The 20046-nt window shown below is 37.6% G+C and overlaps 1 protein-coding gene across 4 annotated transcripts in view; it reads left to right on the top strand.

The window, feature by feature from the left end:
• Positions 1-20046, top strand: part of ntn4 (netrin 4) — a 29212-nt gene that overhangs the window by 5357 nt on the left and 3809 nt on the right. For 2 of the 4 annotated variants that reach the window (XM_089130393.1, XM_089130400.1), the window contains exons 2-6: positions 4381-4856; positions 6856-7125; positions 15348-15474; positions 16693-16878; positions 19125-19314. In XM_089130393.1, the coding sequence (XP_088986519.1) occupies positions 4381-4856; positions 6856-7125; positions 15348-15474; positions 16693-16878; positions 19125-19314 (1249 nt within the window). Of the gene's footprint in view, positions 1-2239; positions 2748-4380; positions 4857-6855; positions 7126-15347; positions 15475-16692; positions 16879-19124; positions 19315-20046 lie in introns of those variants that run through there. The other 2 variants (XM_089130390.1, XM_039658329.2) reach the window with 2 other exon arrangements.

Genomic DNA, 20046 nt, shown 5'->3' with positions numbered 1-20046 from the left:
GAGAGCTCATCGTTACAATTGGACAGCAAAAATATTTTTATTTGTGTATGGCAGAAAGCTAATACTGATATGACATAATGACACAATAAAAATGGAAAATTGAACTACGGTTGCATAACAATTTATAACGGTGATACGGTGACTATTTATAATAATGATGTTAGGTGGCATGTATTTGAGGTATCTCTGTACAGGTAGCCGGAGTTTAGATTAGATTTACATTAGTGTAAACTTTGTTGTCATTGTGCAGATTACAATTATAGAGACTATGAAAGACGGTTATTGTCTTTGTAGCTGAGTTAATGTTTAGCTGACAGAGTGTTTATGTCAGAATGTTTATTTTAAAACCACAACCTTAAACATCTTCAACGCGTGTCATTTTACCAATATATTTACCGATATCTTTTTGCATTTCTAATCTAAACATCTAGTTTGAAATCCATCGGACCAACAGATAAAGAGATATGCGAAACATACACAGTAATTTATAGATAGATACATTACTATTTTGTTTAGGCTAATCGGTTATGTTAATTTCTCAGTACTCAGGACACGTTTTTAAAGCTCTTTTAAAAGACTGTTAGCACAGCAGCAGTGTATGTGAATCATCTCACCATTTGGTTTGATTCACTAATGCATTCATTAAGTTTTCAAGCAGAACTCTAGCTATATATCTGTTAGATTTATGTTTAAAAACACAACAGTAAATCTAAATTGCTCAGCAGTGTCCTTTATTTGTACAGCAATTCTGCATCACAAATAAATAAAGTTGATTTATCTTCTGAAGACTTGTCCAGCTTCTTTTTGTTGTTGTTGATGCATTTCTTTACCATTTATTGAAATGTCATGTAAACTTGGCTGACAGTTATGACATGACACGCCAAGAGATTCTTTACCAGTGGTATCGCCAGATAGGATTGCATATATATTATGTGTTGGGTACTTTGTGAATGAATCAAAGATTAAAAGCTGCCTGAAAGCCAACAGTAGCGGATTAGAGCGGAAATCTTTTGCAGATCCGCATTCCAGACGAGGATTTTTTTTCAATATTTCAAAAAGTGACCTGTCTTTCATCCTGTATTATACCTTCCTGTTGACCAATCTTATGGGCTTTTCCGCCTTGATCAAATCAATATGCAATCTTTTCTTTTCATGTCAGCTGATTTCACATGATTTAGATCTCATAATTGCTTTGATTTCATGACATTTTTAACACAATTTGGAACCAATCCGAGTGAGATCAAACAAGAGTCATCCAATAATTTTCAAAAAAGAATCTTTGATAAACTGAAAAATAGAACATGTTTGTCATCATAGAATGTTGAATGAAAGTGTTTTTTTATATATATAATTCTGAATGACATATTCTTTATTAATTTACTTTTGCTATAAAAATACTTTTGAATGATCATTTAAATGTGTGTAACACTGTAGAAAAATGTATTTTTCTACAGTGCTTTGCTGTGTTAAATGACAGTTTGCTATAGGCCACTTTCTTATTTCAAATATAAATCTAAACATTATATTTAGCGTCATCCCCCGTATTTAATTGCATTGATAACAGTGCCTTACAGAAGAAGAACCAAACATTCCAGGATTTTCTCCATATAATGGACTTCAATGGGAACCAAACGGTTCAAGGTCCAAATGAGAGTTTCAGTGCAGCTTCAAAGGGCTTTAAATGACACCAGATGATGAATAAGGGTCTTATCTAGCGAAACGATTGGGCATTTAAAAAATAAATAAAAAAAAGTTTACGTTTTATAAGCACAAATGCTCGCCTTGCTCTGTACTGTGATGCGCGTTCGTGACTCTCGAACTCGTTCATCAAAATGAACAAATCTTTTTTCGAGTCATGACTCAAAGGGTCCGAGATAAGACCCTTATTCATCGTCTGGTGTCGTTTAAAGCCATTTGAAGCTGCACTGAAACTCTCATTTAGACCTTGAACTGTTTGGTTCCCAATGAAGTCCATTATATGGAGAAAATCCTGGAATGTTTTCATCAAAGAACGTCATTTATTTTCAACTGAAGAAAGAAAGACATGGACATCTTGGATGACATGGGGGTGAGTAAATTATCAGTAAAAGTTTGTAAAAAGTGAACTACTCCTTTAAGGAGATAAAATGTAATGTAATAAGGAGAGACTTATGTAATACATGTATTGTAAACAGAATTAGCCTTATTAAGAAGTCAATAGAAAGCGAGTCCCGCAAGAGCTGACGTTGAATGACTCATGCCAGGAATGCTCCCATTAAATCGAGAAAAATGCTGGGAGAAGGGGCGTGGCCTCTGTTCTTCAAAGGTCCTGTCACTCACAGCAGAGGCTCCAGATCCCAGCTCAGGTGTTCCCGAGCGAAACACGCGCAACTCGCCTTTCACACGAGCAGCGCGAGCGGACAGCTGTCACCGGCGACAGATAGACGCTCATGTGAGGTTACACTCCAATGGCGGTGTCGCGCGAGACTTCTGTCCTTCTTCAGGTGAATGCTTTCTGTTTGTCATGGGGGCAGCTCACCTCAGCTCAGCGTTTGCGCACCTGGCCAACCCACGCCAGTGAAGTCGTGCTCCTACATGCTATCTGAAAGGCTCTGGAGCGGAATCAGGTTCCCGTGGGCATTGTGGATTAAAACCCTCGCGGGGTTTGATACGTGTAATTTGTGGATTAATGACTAATATGGAGCTGCCAGGGAGATGTGTTCTACTCGCAGCGCTCGTGATGAGCGTTCCTCACCCTGCGTGTTCAGGTCAGTGTTTTCTGCATGTAAACTATTCACCCGCACGTGCGATCAAAACAAGGCGGAGACGCATGGTGTCTGACTCTGAGTGACGAACTGATTGATATGGGGAGATGGGGGTGATCTGAATATGCAAAACAAACCAAAACTTTGCATGCGCATACACACCCAACAAGATCTTGCTGAATCCAGCCAATTTGCATTCAGATTGATTCCGCAGTTAAAGCACGCTAACATATAAAGCATTGATTGTTTATGTTTAGGAACAATTCGTTTTGGAAATTAAATTATACAGTGACTAATAACGCCTGCTAAATTATTAAATAGCTAACATAACCTATAAAGTTTAAAACAATGTTACCATGATGCAGCATTTACCAATGTCCTTTCTATGTGTATATGTATAGGCCTATGTGCATAGATGTACTGTAAATAATTATATGATTGAGTTATGACATGTTTTTACATTGCTTCAACTCACCAAAATAAGTAGGGCTGTCAAACGATTAATCCCATCCAAAATAAAAGTTTGTGTTTACATAATAATAATATATGTGGGTGCACTGTATATAATTATTATATATATATAAAATATTGATATTTATACAATATATATATGTATATATTATTGTATTATTATGTGTGTATATATATGTATATATGATACAGTATATACATAAAAATATGTCTTAAATATATACAATGTCACATGTGTGTATTCATATATATATATATATATATATACACATATATTATGTAAACAAAGTTTTATTTTGGATGTGATTAATCGCGATTAATCGTTTGACAGCCCTAAAAATAAGTTACTGGTAAGCAACTTTTTAAAATAAATTACACAAGATTCAACTTAAAAAAAAAAAAAAAATCCAGTTTAATTTAAGATTAAATGACTTAAACATCCAAGTTGATTCTACTTAAATTTGAGGCAGAAACTTTGTTCTTTTTTCTTTTGTTTATCTAGTGTACTTGTAATCTTTTGTTGTTGACTCGTGTTCAATAAAAATAATAAAATAAACCTATGAGGTCATTTTCGGTGCAGTGGAAATTCTAATTTTGTTCCATTAAAACACCTATCTAAACACCGTATATCTAAAAACAATATAAATCTATAATGAAGTCTTGTCGACACTCTGCTTCAGACCGAGTGAGTACTGTGTTTTTGTTATGGTTACTTCCACAAGTGTGCAAATGTGTCTTTCTGTTCAATACTCAATACCGATACAAATCTGACCTGTAATCAGGCTTTAATCAGTCCTGAAACATTGCTGAAACACTCTAAAAAATACTGGGTTGTTTGTTTCAACCCAAATTTGGGTCAAATATGGACAAACCCAAATGTTGGGTTAAAAATGCAACAGTTGAAGTTAAAATTTGAAATGACATTTTTAACCCAACATTTGGGTTTGTCCATATTTGACCCAAATTTGGGTTCAAACAACCCAGCATTGTTAACTTTAGATGCTCTAGAGGTTTTGTTTTGTGTGAAACATGACAGAAGATTAGGGATAAACAAAAACACTAATGGACGTAATCGATTCTGTGCTTTTTGGGGGGGGCATTCTAGTCATAATTTGTTAATGTAATGTCACTGTATTTTATATTTGTGTTTGTTTAAATGTACCAGGATGTGAGAATCGGGTGTGTAATCCTCGCATGGGGAACCTGGCGGTCGGGCGTCCTGTACAGACAGTCTCTCAGTGTGGCTCAACCTCTCCAGAACGCTACTGTAACTACGAAACGGGTGGTTGTGAGTTGCATTGCGAGGTGTGTGATGCTTCGGAAACGCATCGCGCGCACCCACCCGCCTCCATGACAGACTCGCCCTTCAAACACCCAGCGACCTGGTGGCAGTCCTCTCAGGAGACTGCCGTTGAAACTCTACAGCTGGATTTAGAGGTGGAGTTTTACTTCACCCATCTCATTATCATATTCCGGTCGCCACGCCCTGCTGCCATGGCAATCGAGCGCTCGCAGGACTTCGGGCACACGTGGAGCGCTCTGATGCTGTATGCGCACAACTGCAGTGGAGTGTTCAACCTGGAGGAGGGACACGGCTGCACTCAGAAATACTCCACAGCATCGCCTTGCAGCAATGGAGAGGTGAGGGAGTGCATGCAGAAGCTCACATTTCAAATGCATTTTGCATGATGCATTTTCGGGAGAATAATGGGGGTGATGATCCTCTTACTTTTTCAGTAGGCGTCATTCATTGTCTGTCCGGTCAAAAAAAAGTCACTGTTTTTGATTTAAATAGGCAAATGCGTTAGAGTCTATGACTGGATCATTATTGCAGTGGTTGTTGTTCCTAGCATGTTATGTTTGGCAACAGTTCTTCTAAATCTAATTGATGGAGTGTGTTGCTTTTCATTTCTTAAACAACCATGTAGGAAGGCTCATCAATTGATGGATATTTCCATTAAGAGGTGCATCAATTTTTGGTCAAGATTTTGTGTTCCCAAGATCTTCCCAACATCCCAAAGACTTTCAATGAGTTTAATTTAAGACTCATTGTCAAGACTCAATTTTAGGACTTTAATGATGTTCCTTCACAACCATTCCTTCACAATTTGAGCCTGATGAATCTTGACGTTGTCATCCTGGAATGTGGCCATGATGTGTCTTCCTAAATGGTTGTTTAAGAAATGAAAAGCTACACACTCCATCAATTAGAGTTAGAAGAACTGTTGCTAGAAACATAATAATCACAGCAATTATAGACTCTTAAAGGAGTAGTTCATTTTTCAAAAAAACTTTTGCTGATAATTTACTCACCCCCATGTCATCCAAGATGTCCACGTCTTTCTTTCTTCAGTCGAAAAGAAATTAAGGTTTTTGATAGAAACATTCCAGGATTTTCTCCATATAATGGACTTCAATGGGAACCAAACGATTCAAGGTCCAAATGAGAGTTTCAGTGCAGCTTCAAAGGGCTTTAAACGATTCCAGACGATGATTAAGGGTCTTATCTAGCGAAACGATTGGTAATTTCAAAAATAAATAAAAAAAGTTTAAGTTTTATAAGCACAAATGCTCACTTTGCTCTGTTCTGTGATGTGCGTTCGTGACTCTCCTGTTCGAACTCGTTCATCAACATTAATGAATATTTTTTCGAGTCATTTGGTTCATTCAAAGATCATGGAGTAAATTATCAGCAAATTTTTTTTTAAAGTGAGCTACTCCTTTAAGCATTTGCCTGTTTAAATCCAACCAGCGAGTAGTACTACTTTTTTTGGCCTGACAGTGTATAAATACCATGTTACATAAACACGGTTATCAAAGTATCATGGTATTAGCTTCTGTAGCTCGCCTTCATTGTAAAAATGAATGTGTTGTGCACACAGGATTATTATTATTATTTAATCAACCTGACTGCATTAGGTTACATCAGGGGTTCCCAAATGTTTTTGTCACATAAACCCCTTACACGTGTCTATTTACCTCAGATTTTAAATGAATATTTCAGTAATTTAGAAACGCATTCATATTCACAGTTCTCTGATGTCGATAATAATAATTATTGTTAGTATGTTTTAACTTTAATTATAAAAATGCAAACAAAATCTATTTATGTTCTAAATTAGTTGAAATTTTGATAATTGTAATAATGAAATGCAATGCGGAAATCACACTGAAATTATTTTTATTTTCTCATTTTTTATTTATTTTTTTATTTTACATTCAATATAAATTAGTAGTTTGTCATCAACTCACAAAACCCTGTTTGGGAAACCCTGTGTTATGCAAAGAAACGTTTTGCAATTTAGCTTTTTATAGTTTTCAATTCCCAGTTCTAATAACAAGTGCGTGTGTGTGTGTGTGTGTGTGCGTGTGCGTGCAGAGCCAAATGTCCTCATTATATAGTAAAATATTATGACAACGACTAGGGCAGACATTTACTGGTCCTCACTGATTAAAAAAAGCTTATAAATCTGCCAAATTGTGTTTTTATATAAATCCAGTTTTGCACATTTTTATGTGATGTGTCGGGCTTGGGTTATGGTGATAAAAAATATCATTAAGCTGATATAAAATCAGTGAAATTCTATACAATGTCCTCACTAATATAGTAAAACAAACGCGTGTGTGTGTGTGTGAGCAGGTAATTTACCGTGCTCTGTCGCCCTGGGACAAACTGGATCCATACAGCAGTGATGCCCGATCCCACCTCGGCATCACTAACATACGGATGCGTCTCCTTCAACCGCAGTCCTGCCCCTGCCAGCGGAAACTTCTTGATGCCAACATGCCTCCTGCCCACTATGCCATCTATGACCTCATCTTAAAGGGAGGCTGTTTGTGCCATGGGCATGCAGACCAGTGTGTGCCTGCTGGTGACCAACACATCTCACACCCTCCTAGCAAACACATGGTAAGTGTACACTTGCAATACGGAGGTCTGTACATACTAGCTCTCTCATTTTAGTACTAGCATCTCACGCTAATATTTGTTTTCTCATTTTAGTTAAATCATGGCCTAGAATTAAGACGACTTGTTAATTTGTTCCCACATTTTAATAAATCATGGCCACTTTGAATGATGTAATAACTCGAAGTCAGGTTAGAACCCATTTTGCAGAAGAGTTTAATGAACAAATCCAAAACGGTTGGTTCAAACGTGGTCGGCAAGGCAGGCAGTGGTTGAAAAGCAGATGAAAAGCAGAAAAACGTAAGTCCAATAAACTGGCTGAGGCAAGACCCACGCCAGTGAAAGGTGAAAAGTCCCTTTCAAGGAAAATCTGTTCACAGTGATCAATCAATCATGGCATCTTTTGTTAGTGATACTCTTCAAACCTGTGATCCACACACTAAATTACTGACATATCACAGAAACCATCTTTTGACTGCTTTCCCCACTTCTATTCCATCAGCCATTCAGGATCTAATTATGAAGTCTAACCCTGCAGCTTGACCCTTGCTTTTACTTAAAATGTGTGTTTCAGATATTTCACCCATCCTAACCAGTTTGGTAAATTGTAATTTATTATCTGCTATAGATACAGTCGGTTGGTCTGGGAACGCCCCCGGGAACGCCCCGTCACGTGGTGTGAATTTAGCCCGTGGGGGAAAACAATGCCTTGGCGCTCATTGAAATACATGGGACAATCATGCCGAAGGGTTGCGGTGTCGTTTTCTGTACCACCAATAAACAAACAAATTATAAATTGAAGTTCTACAGCCTTTCTTACATACATACAGAACCGGATAGGAGGACAAAATGGCAAAATTAATCATATCTTATTAGATTACTGTGTGAGTAGAGGTCCGTGTGATATAGTAGTAGATGTTTAACTCGTATTAGGCAGTGGGCCAGATTTGTCTGACGTTACATCCCTTACGAAAAAGAACTATAGTAATCCTATGGCTATTAGTATTCTATAGTAGTGTATAATACTTCTGTGATGTTCATTAATACCTATACTCCTAGGCTATGTCCCAAAAATACTACAGTATTCCTATAGGATTAACGTTACTATAATATTTTGTCCTAAAATACTACAAGATTCCTTTAGTTGTTTTTCATAAGGGATGTTATTAGCGTTATCAGCTGAAGGTTATCAGACTGCAGTCTGTGAGAATTCGGATAACTGTCAGCAAAGTCCCTCTGCAACTTCGTAGCGACTACTAATGATCACCGTTTTACAAAAAGATTAATAGTTTGGAGTGAAGCATATACGTACAATTGGTAAGTGACATGGTTTTATGGACTTATAGTAACTTATACGCAAGTTGATTGAGTTACAGGCTTGTGTTGCCGGTAGCTTCCGCGATGTCTTACCTGAAGATTCAACCAGATATAATAGTCTGGAAACGACACCTCCGGCAAATTTGGTTGGGTCATTGACCCAGTTTTTAATTAAATAAGGGCAATCATAACCTATTACAGTTAATTTTGCAATGTACCGTTGCCGGTCGGCAGGCATAAATGACTCGCAATATGACATTTTTGTCATTCAAATACATAGGATGGTCGCGCTGCTTTCCCCCACGCCGACCACGCCCCCCAACTATGACGCGTTGCCGACTGTATCTACTGTCCCTGCTGAATTAAAAATTGTTACAGTCAAATCCATCCTTTAAATAAATGAACTATTACAGGCTAATCTCTAATTTACCATTTCTGACCAAAATATTAGAGAAAGTAGTAGCCTCCCGAATATGTAATTGTTCGTTTTAAACCTTGTCCATCTGGATTTTGCCCATCTCTCCCAGTCCTGAAAAGGCTCTTATTCATTCGTACGGTTAATGATATCCTTCTTTCTATGGATTCTGGGTTTACAAACATCCTAATTCTCCTTGATCTTAGTTCAACGTTTGATACTATCTTTCATGATATTCTCATTTCCTGTCTTTCTGATATCAGAATAGGTGGTTCGGCTTTTTCCTGGTTCATTTCTCATCTCACTAGCCCCTTTTCCACCAAAAAAGAACTGGTTCGGAACTGGTGCTGGTTCGGAGTTGGTTCAACTTGTGAACCGCTTCAGAACCTATTTGTTTTTCCACTGACTAGAGCGCCCAGGGAACAACGTCGTACGTCGCCATACGTCTTAGCTAGAAACGCTTGCAAATACAACATTACTTTCGGATTCTAACTCGTATACCAAGAAAGCTCTAAAAACAATTGAAATATGTAAGTCTTTTAATCTTTTCGTTTGATATGTAATTTTTTCTGATAAGATATGTACCCCTGTAATTGTGTCTTTTTTTCTTTCCATTGATTTGTTCTATATTGTGTAGGGGTGGCACGGTTCACGAAACCGACGGTTCGGTTTGTATCACGGTTTTAGTGTCACGGTTTTCGGTTCTGTACGGTTCTTGTTATTTTTTCTTTTAATCTTTAACACTTCAGAAATGTACTTCATCATGTGATATATAGCTTAATTATCCACACTTTAGGATACAGTATAAAAAAAATATATTTATGCAATCATGCACAAACTGAATTTGACTCTTTGACTTTAAGCACATTTTGGGACTATCTCAGAGGAAAGCTAGGTGAGATTTTGACACAGCAAGAGAGAAGAAATTGACATGCTTTTCGTTTATTTGGCAAAAAAAGGAGAATGTGTATCACTAGGCTATCTCTACAAGAACTTGTGCATTTTTATCACACAAATCTTATTTACATAAAGAAATTAACTTGCATTTATGAACTGACAACTTTTGTAGCTCTTACAAAAATTCTATCTTTTAAAAGAAAAAAAGAGGAACTACACTGTCTTTTATGAATAAGTCAATATACATGAAACCTCATTGCCTATAATTAGGCTATAGAAATAGCAAAGGCCATAAACATAAAGTGAAAAGTTCAACCTCAACACAAAAAACAGTATCAACAATGCTTCTATTCCCAAAAAGTGAGGGTACCTTTTTTTCAGTTTAAATTAAAGTGCAGGATTTGGAAACATTTGACTGAAGCTCTTATCTAAACATAAAGTGCCACTGTAACGTTATATTAAAATACCATAACATGAAATCAAAAATGTCCCCACACACCGGACTTATAGACTTATAGGACGCTGGCGCATCCTCCAACTCCCTCATCTCTCCCACTTGCCATTTCTCCGCGTGCCGTGACCTGCAGCGCTCCATACTCCACTTTTACTGGCTTGTTTACTAACTTGAACCGGCGCTGCACAGAGCGATCGGTAATGACATCAAATACCGCGAAAGTGAGTGACGGAGCCGTCGTTCCCGCTCTAGTGTGATGTTATTCACCGATCGCTCTGTGCAGCGCCGGTCCAAGTCGAACAAGCTTATGTCGCGCGAAAAGAAAACACACGTCACATACGGGCACGAGGTTACATTGCGCATGCGTCGAACCGTGAGACGCACAGACGCTCCGAACCGAGACAAGCGAACCGAACGGTTCGGGTGTTTTTTCATGTACCGTGCCACCCCTAATATTGTGACTTTTCTTCTTTGCTTATAATGTCTTCAATAAAAAAATTACAAAAATAGAAACGCTTGCGTTAACTTCAAGCATAACAATTACAAAGGCGGACTCCATCGTGTTTCTGCGAATGTTTCTCTTGGATTTGCAATCCTATATTATGGTCAGAAAAGATGTTTAGAGCACATCTAAACCCGCCTCAGACCCCGACGTAAGCGTGACGTGGTAAAAGAATGGTTCTAGTCCAGCAAAGAGTTGGTGCCGCTTTGGCTGTCGAAACACAAAGAACTGGTTCGCGCGCAGGCACCGGCTCTGAACCGGCTCTCAAAATGCTCTGGTGGAAAAGGGGCTTCTGATTGAAAGTACTGTCACCATGCAAGGTTATTGCATGGTGAAAAAAGTAACGGACCAAGGACTGAGCCTTGTGGAACACCCTCTGCCACCACAGCTCCACTGACACAGGGTGTTCCACAAGGCTCAGTCCTTGGTCCGTTACTTTTTTTAATCTACATGCAGCCACTTGATATCATACATGATGTCATACACAAGTATTGACTTTCATTGTTAAGCTGATGACTTCCAAATCCATCTTACCACCTCCTCTGATATTTCATCTTTGCCTGACTCACTGTCGAAATCAAACTGGTTGCAATGAAGTTACACAATGAACTTACCAACCAACCAGCGATTGGCTCTTTTATTTAGAAGGCGGGACATATTGCACTTTGTAGTTTCTCCCATTCATAAGTAATAGGAGTGCAACATCTTTGTATACCTATAGTCTTTGGTTTAGTGGAGCACAAGGGCTGCGTCAGAAATCACATACTCTCCTGAGTAGTAATTACTTCACGACCACTTAAAAAAAGTATGTTCAATATAGTATGAGAGTGTAATCTCTACATACTACATTCGCCATGCTGTCATTATCAAGTAATCTCCTGTGGCCTTATGGGATAGTAATATGCATATTTCAGAATCTCATGGTAGTAGGTCATCAGGGTACTTTTTGCCTACTTTTTTATGAGTATGTGAATTCGGACATACATATTTTGTCACATCCTGTTTTTCGCCTACTATATAGTAGGGAAGTATGCAATTTTGCCAGTGGCTTAAACATCTACAAAGAAGATAGGAAGGAATGCAGGTCAATATTTGGAAGACAGCTCCCTGTGGTGGCTTCTTGAAAGAGTATCTGGATGTGGCCTTACAAACTAATGGTGGGTTATGCGCCACAAATTTTTAATAATCTGTAAAACAGTTCACATTTGTATGTGCTTCATTAAATATTGAGCTGTTTTACTCAAAGATACCTTCAGTAGCCAGAAGAGATGAGCATTACCAATGTCATGTCATTACATATGACGACTTAAAACAAGAGAACGAATTAGTAAAACGTGCTGACATATAAATAAGTCGTTGGAACGGATTGCTAACTCGTCGCCACTATATACGGTGCATATTTTGTCATGTGCGGGGCTTTGTATTAGTACTTCAACTAGTACTTAAGATTTCATTTGCCAGGGAAATACTTATAATTTGCAACTAGTATTATTTCAGCTTTATTTTAATTAACGGAAATTATTTTATGAATTTAAAGGAGTAGTTCACTTTAAAAAAAACTTACTCAACCCCATGTCATCCAAGATGTCCATGTCTTTTTTTCTTCAGTCGAAAAGAAATTAAGGTTTTTGATGAAAACATTCCAGCATTTTTGTCCACATAATGGGAACCAAACGGTTCAAGGTTCAAATGAGAGTTTCAGTGCAGCTTTAAAGGGCTTCATTCAACGAACGAAATGACTCGAAAAAAGATTCGTTCATTTTAATGAACAAGTTCGAACAGGAGATCACATCACAGAGCAAGGCGAGCATTTGTGCTAATAACACTTAACGTTTTAATTTATTTTTGAAATGACTGATCGTTTCGCTAGATAATACCCTTATCCATCGTCTGGTGTCGTTTAAAGCCCTTTGAAGCTGCACTGAAACTCTCATTTGGACCTTGAACCGTTTGGTGCCCAGTGAAGTCCATTATATGGAGAAAAATCCTGGAATGTTTTCATCAAAAACCTTTTTTTTTTAAGTGAACAACACAGTTTTTGGTGTCTTTTGGACCAAATTGGCTTTTATTGTGTGAGCATAAACAGTTGAAACATTCTTCAAAATACAGTATATTTTTTATATTCTATAGAAGACATAAAATCAAAAAGGTTGAAACGGCGTCAACAGTGGCAATGTAAAACAAAAATGGCGAAGAACTGCGGATTATTTATGGTTATCCACATTCCCAAGAACTTGTTTCCCGTATGATTACATAAACAGTTCCCCCCTCACTCTCACTTTCTTTGTTTCAGATTATATAAGCCGTGTTTTTTGTTGTTCATTTGGCTCTATCACAGTGGAGAGATAAAACTCTTGATAGCAACTGAAGGATAAAAACGGAGGGAGGAATCCCGATAAGCGTCGAGACGAAAACGAGGGGCTGCGTTGCTCGCCCTTCTTCCTAATTGAGTTGTTATTTGCATGCTGTGATCAGACAATAACAGCAATTAGTCTCACTCGCTCAAACACACACACATCAACTCGTTGCTCTCTTATCAAAGGTCAGACCGTTTGATCTAGCATCCCAGACAAAACAAACACCCCGTGCCAATCGACAAGCATTGCACACACAGACCGACACACCTCCCACCCAGACATGCAGACAAACACGGTCGCATTGACATGCTTCGTCCATCCACACTCATAATAGGAACACGTGCTCACACGCAACCCTTGTGTGCCCCTGCAGGAATGTTTTGGTTAGCAGGGAGAGTGTGTGCGTCTGAGTGCGTTTCCTCCCATATTATGATGATAAACATGTGAAAGTGTTTCAGATGCCAACTGGATGGAGCGCTGCCAGTCCCCCCACCCCGTCCTCTTTCCCTCCGAAGCGCTAATTTGTCTTCAAATTCCACATGAGAGCGACCGATGAATATTTCTGTGTGCTTTCATTGGGAACTCGCGGAGGAGAGGGCATCGTGATGGATAGCTGAGAAGCTTTAGGTAAACAGGGCGAGGAGGATGTTTTTATACAGGACTATTAAACGAGAGATGATGAGCACATGATTAATTGCATGGTTGTTGGTGCCAGACGGGCCGGTCTGAGTGTTTCACAATCTGCTCAGTTACTGGGATTTTCCCGCACAGCCATTTCTAGGGTTTACAAAGAATGGTGTGAAAAGGGAAAAATGAAAATGGGCGAAAATGCCTTGTTGATGCTAGAGGTCAGAGGAGAATGGGCCGACTGATTCAAGCTGATAGAAGAGCAACTTTGACTGAAATAACCACTCGTTACAACCGAGGTATTCAGCAAAGCATTTGTGAAGCCACAACACACACAACCTTGAGGCGGATGGGCTACAACAGCAGAAGACCCCACCGGGTAACACTCATCTCCACTACAAATAGGAAAAAGAGGCTACGATTCGCAAGAGCTCACCAAAATTGGACAGTTGAAGACTAGGAAAATGTTGCCTGGTCTGATGAGTCTCGATTTCAGATGGTAGTGTCAGAATTTGGTGTAAACAGAAAGAGAACATGGATCCATCATGCCTTGTTACCACTGTGCAGGCTGGTGGTGGTGGTGTAATGGTGTGGGGGATGTTTTCTTGGCACACTTTAGGCGCCTTAGTGCCAATTGGTCATCGTTTAAATGCCACGGCCTACCTGAGCATTGTTTCTGACCATGTCCATCTCTTTATGGCCACCATGCACACATCCTCTGACGGCTACTTCCAGCAGGATAATGCACCATGTCACAAAGCTCCAATCATTTCAAATTGGTTTCTTGAACATGACAATGAGTTCACTGTACTAAAATGGCAGATCTCAACCCAATAGAGCATCTTTGGGATGTGGTGGAACGGGAGCTTCGTGCCCTGGATGTGCATCCCACAAATCTCCATCTATCCTATTAATATGGGCCAACATTTCTAAAGAATGCTTTCAGCACCTTGTTGAATCAATGCCATGTAGAATTAAGGCACTTCTGAAGGGGGTCAAACACAGTATTAGTATGGTGTTCCTAATGATCCTTTAGGTGAGTGTAATTGATGATTTGATGCCCAAGAAACATTTATTATTACTATAAACTTTGAAAACAGTCGTGCTGCTTAATCTTTTGTGGAAACCTTGATACATTTTTTTTACGAGTCTTTGATGAATGGAACCTTAAACATTTATTTGCAATCAAAAACCTTTGTAACAATGTCAACTTTTTGTGACGGTCTTTAATTTCGTGTTTGATCAATTTAGTGCATCCTTTCTGTATTAATTGTAATACCGTACATGTTTTACTTTTACTTAAAGTAAACATTTAGGTAGTGTACCTACCTAGTGAATCTAATAATTAGTTTTGGCAATGTAATGTCAATTGTAAAAACTACAGTGAATCTAGTGTTGCAAACAAGTTAAGTTTAGGTTCAGGTGAGAACACAAAGTGTTAGGTGTTGGCCTATCCCATTTGGTTTATGGTTTGGCAAAGTATGCGGTATGATCAAATATTTGGCACCTGAATGAACACGGTTGACGCTGGAGCATGTTGGCGATCGGCTTATCGTAGATCTGTGCTTGTAAAATTTTGAACAAGTCTTTGGCCTGAGGTCCTCTAAGTTGAATGTGTAACAATATGTCATTGTGTTTTTCTGGCCTCTGCCACAGGTTCACGGTAAATGTGTGTGTCGGCATCACACGGCTGGGGATCACTGTGAACGCTGTGATCGTCTTTACAACGACCGACCATGGCAACCAGCTAACGGTTTAACCGGAGAAGCTCAACCGTGTGCTAGTAAGTTCAGTTCATATGTGTGCTAGCCTAGAGTGGTGTGTTACTGGTGTCAGGGTGTTGCTGTAACTTAGCTTTTTTGTGATTTGGTTACTCTCAATCTCAATATATCATTTGTTCTGATGTTTGGGGTCAAAAAGAAAGAATTCTATGCTTAAAAAATCTGCATTTTTTTTATTAAAAACCCCATAAAAACAGTATTATTGTGAACTAATATTACAATTTAAAATAACTGTTTTCCATTGTAATATATTTTGAATGTCTTTTATTTCTTTGATGGCAAAGCTGAATTTTTAGCATCATTACTCCAGTCTTAAGTGTCACATGATCCTTCAGAAATCATTTTCTTTAGGATACTGTGATGAATAGAAAATTCAAAAGACTATATGTATTTATTTGAAATATAAATCTTTTGTAACATTATAAATATATTTAATGTCACATTTGATCAATTAAATGCATCCTTGCTGAATAAAAGTATTATATTCAGTATATATATATATATTTAAAATTATATATATATATATAATTAATTGCGATTAATCTCATCCAAAATAAAAGTCTGTGTTTACATAATACATTTTGTGTGTGCTGTATATAATTATTTTGTATATAAATACCTATGCATGCATGTATATATTTAAGAATTATTTGCCCTTAAATTCTGTAAATATATATATATATATATATATATATATATATATATATATATATATAAATACATATTCATATATAAAATATTTATATTTATATAAGATTAACACATTTTCTGAAATATATACATGCATGTGTGTGTATTTATATATATATATATATATATATACAAAATAATTATATACAGCACACACAAATATATTATGTAAACACAGACTTTTATTTTGGATGCGATTAATCGAAATTAATTTTTGCACAGCCCTAATATATATATATATATATATATATAGTGACAATTTATAAGTATCTACATTTTCAAAACATGTATTTTAGAGTCCAGTAGTAGATATGGTAAGAATTTGAGGTGTTCTCAGAAATGTCCAATGACTGTTGGTTGGTCAAAACATCTAACTAGTCCAATATTTCTACTACTACAAAATGAAAACTCAACCACTGGAGTTCAAAAGTTGCGCAATTCTTTAGGAAACCTGGCAACCCTGGTCTATATGTCTGAGTTGATTCATATCTGTAATAACCTTATATGTGTATTCTTGTGTCATTGTGTAGAGTGTAAATGTAACGGCCACGCTGACAGTTGTCACTTTGACGAAAGGACATGGCTACGCTCGGGTCAGCGGAGTGGCGGTGTGTGTGACTGCCTTCACAACACCAGCGGCCGCCACTGCCAGCACTGCCAGAGCGGCTTCTACAGAGACCCCGAGAGACCCTTCACTGCCCCGGGCTCCTGCAGACGTAAGACACAATCATGGATCATTCAAATCCTTGTTCAGGCATTAATCGCTCAACATCGGCACATTTATATATTTTTAAAGGGATACTCCACTTTTTTTGGAAATAGGCTCATTTTACAACTCCCCCAGAGTTAAACAGTCGAGTTTTACCGTTTTCGAATCCATTCAGATGATTTTCTGATATTTAGAAGAATATCAGTAACCAGACCGTTTCTGGTCTCATTGACTTCCATAGTAGGAAAAAAATATACTATGGAAGTCAATGAGACTGGAAACTGTCTGGTTACTGATATTCTCCTAAATACCAGAAAATCATCTGAATGGATTCGAAAACGGTAAAACTCTCAGGGAGTTGTAAAATGAGCCTATTTCCAAAAAAGTGGAGTATCCCTTTAATATTGATTATGACTGGCTGGAAGGTGTGTATTAAAACCATTTTTTTTTTGCGTATGTAGTTCCAGTCAGTTTAATCACTGTTCTGTATTAATGCACTGCCTTCATTGAATCTCTCTCCGACACACTCGCACACAGATAAGAGATCGCGCTGCGCATATACAGACACATTCAGGAGCACAGAAACTTCTTTATGCTTTTGTAATGAAATAGCTAATAGCTTTATTTTATGAAATAGCTAATCGCTACATTATATTTCTCAGCAACGAGGGGGTGAGATTGCTGTATTTGAAACAGCTTCTCTATTAGTTGAAAGATCATTCATACACTCATCTCTATCGATAGTTAATTCGAATAAATGTTTGAATTGATTCATTTAAATAAATCTTAATAATCTTGCCACACTACTTTATCTCTCTGCGTCTGATAGGAACTTTTTTTTTTATATCAAACTTAAATAATTCGTCAATGCATCATCAATCCTTCATCCAAAACATGTTTTTTTTGGTCTTCCCCTGATTCACTGTGGTAAGCCTATTAGAAGTGTTTATCTTCTAGACCCGTCGGGATGGTTTTCGTGGGAAATTGCGTAAACGCTTCGCTCGCCGTGCGTGTCTCGTCATATCCGTAAATAGAGAGAAGTTGCTGTGGCTGCTTTGACGCGGAATGGTGAGGTTAGTTTCAGAAATGTTGACATGGAGCAGCTAAATCTCGAATCAATGGGAATCACCCGTTTTAGAAAAACTCAGAACAGAGGAGAGTCTGCCGGCCGTGACAGAGCTCGTAATAAAACAAGAACCAACATTAGCTTGGATTTTTAGAGATGACAAGAACTGACTGAGGGATTTGAAATGGTGTTTTTATTACTCAACAGGTGAGAAAGGTATTTTATTGAACAGATAAACTGCCACATGTATCTCTCTAACAGAGTTCATTGTAAAGCATTATCTATTGCGAAGGGTCGTTTCCTTATGGTTGTTGTAGCGATGAAAATAAGTCACATGTACCCTTCCAGTCAAATATTATGCTGCAAACATCCATTACCGCTTTAACTTGCAAACGACCATGGTATAAGAGGGATAATCCACAGCTAGTTGTGCTTTAATCTATTTGAATGGACTCCATTTTGCGTCAGGTGGTTCTTTGTCTCCACGTCATACATTAAAATCATTTAATGCACAGCTATTATATTACATACACAATATTTCAACTTTAAGTGTGGAATACTTCTATAAAAACTGGATCCAATGTTCCTTATAATTCGTTTTTTTTTTTTTTTTAGTGTGTGAATGTGTGTTTTGTGTCTTAAACAAAGATGAAAGCCATTAATCTCAGATTTTGAAAAGCTGCTTAAAATGGCATGTGGAGTATCTGTGATTTCCCCACTGTTCCGTTCTTGATCTCCGTCTTTCTTCAACGTGTGCATGAAAATGCGAGTGAGTGTTTGAGTATACGTGTGCAATTTCAAGAACTCATCAGATCAGCGAACATGTCCAATATTGTAGCACACACACGCATGCACACATTGAGGGGATGTTTGGTATTGAATGTTGTTCATGCTCGGAATGCTAATGGCTCTTACGGCGAGTTGGGACATGTAGAATAACAAGAACGTTGATGGGATCTCGGCCATGTGTGTGTGTGTGTGCAGGAGTGTTAAATATGGAGGCAGACAGATTAATCATCTGATGACATCAGTCTCATAATAATTGAAGCGTCGGGATGGCTCTATATATTCGTTCTTATGATGCGAGTGCGCTTGTATTTGCCTCAGGAAACGCCACTAATAATATGCATATAATTTGCAACCTGATGTGTGTATTTTGTGTAACTTTCTTTCTTTCTGAATTGCAGGTTGCATGTGTAACCATGTTGGTTCCACAAGTTGTAACCCTGATAATGGAGACTGCATCTGTAAGCCAGGGGTGGCCGGGCCACGCTGTGACCAGTGCATGCTGGGATACTGGGGTTTCGATGAATATGGTTGCAAGCCCTGCCAGTGTGCTGGCGATTGTGACCCGTACACAGGAGACTGTATGATTAGGTGAATATGAACCTTTTTGATTATGTAAGACATTGATAATGCATTTATTTGAACAAAAGTACAATAACAATACACTATAATTCATCGCATGTACATAATGCTAATATTAAATACATTTATTTGAGATCCACTGTGTGTGATTTTTAGTTAGGACGGCCTTATATCAGCCTCATTATTGATAACTAAAGCTATTAAAACTATTAAACAAATGATTTTGGTTCCTGAAATTAGATGAAAAACTTGTACCAAAATGACTAAAACTGAAATAAAAATAAATTAAAGCTATAAAGAAATATTTAAAAAAAATAATAATAAAAAATGAAAGAAGTTCGTAAATAATAAATACTACAATGTTATATATATATATAACTAAAATAACATTTAGACTCTTTTTGTAAGTCACATTTAACATGAATAATGAATTTCATAGCATTAGATTACAAAAATATCAAACTATGTGATATTTTCACCAATTGTTTCCATAGTGATTAAAGATGGAAATTGAGTTTGTAGTAGCAGAAGACAATCAGAAAGTGTCCACATGTTTTTCTTCAATTTGAATAGTAATAAAGATTTTGTTTTATCATTCAACACATGCCATCTTCGACGCTTTTTGCTTGGAAAGTGTGCTTGTGCTAACTTTACTTCAAATAAATGCCTGTTGGTTTGATATTTTGTTGTCAAATCCAATGACTTTCATTTTCAAATGTGATTAGAGTTGGATGTTGGGTT

This window comes from Pimephales promelas, chromosome 1 (genome assembly GCF_988280905.1).
Source record: "Pimephales promelas chromosome 1, fPimPro1.hap1.1, whole genome shotgun sequence".
Classification (NCBI taxonomy): Eukaryota; Metazoa; Chordata; class Actinopteri; order Cypriniformes; family Leuciscidae; genus Pimephales; species Pimephales promelas.
The sequence above is the reverse complement of the archived record's forward strand: the minus strand, read 5'-3'. Positions and strand labels throughout refer to the sequence as shown.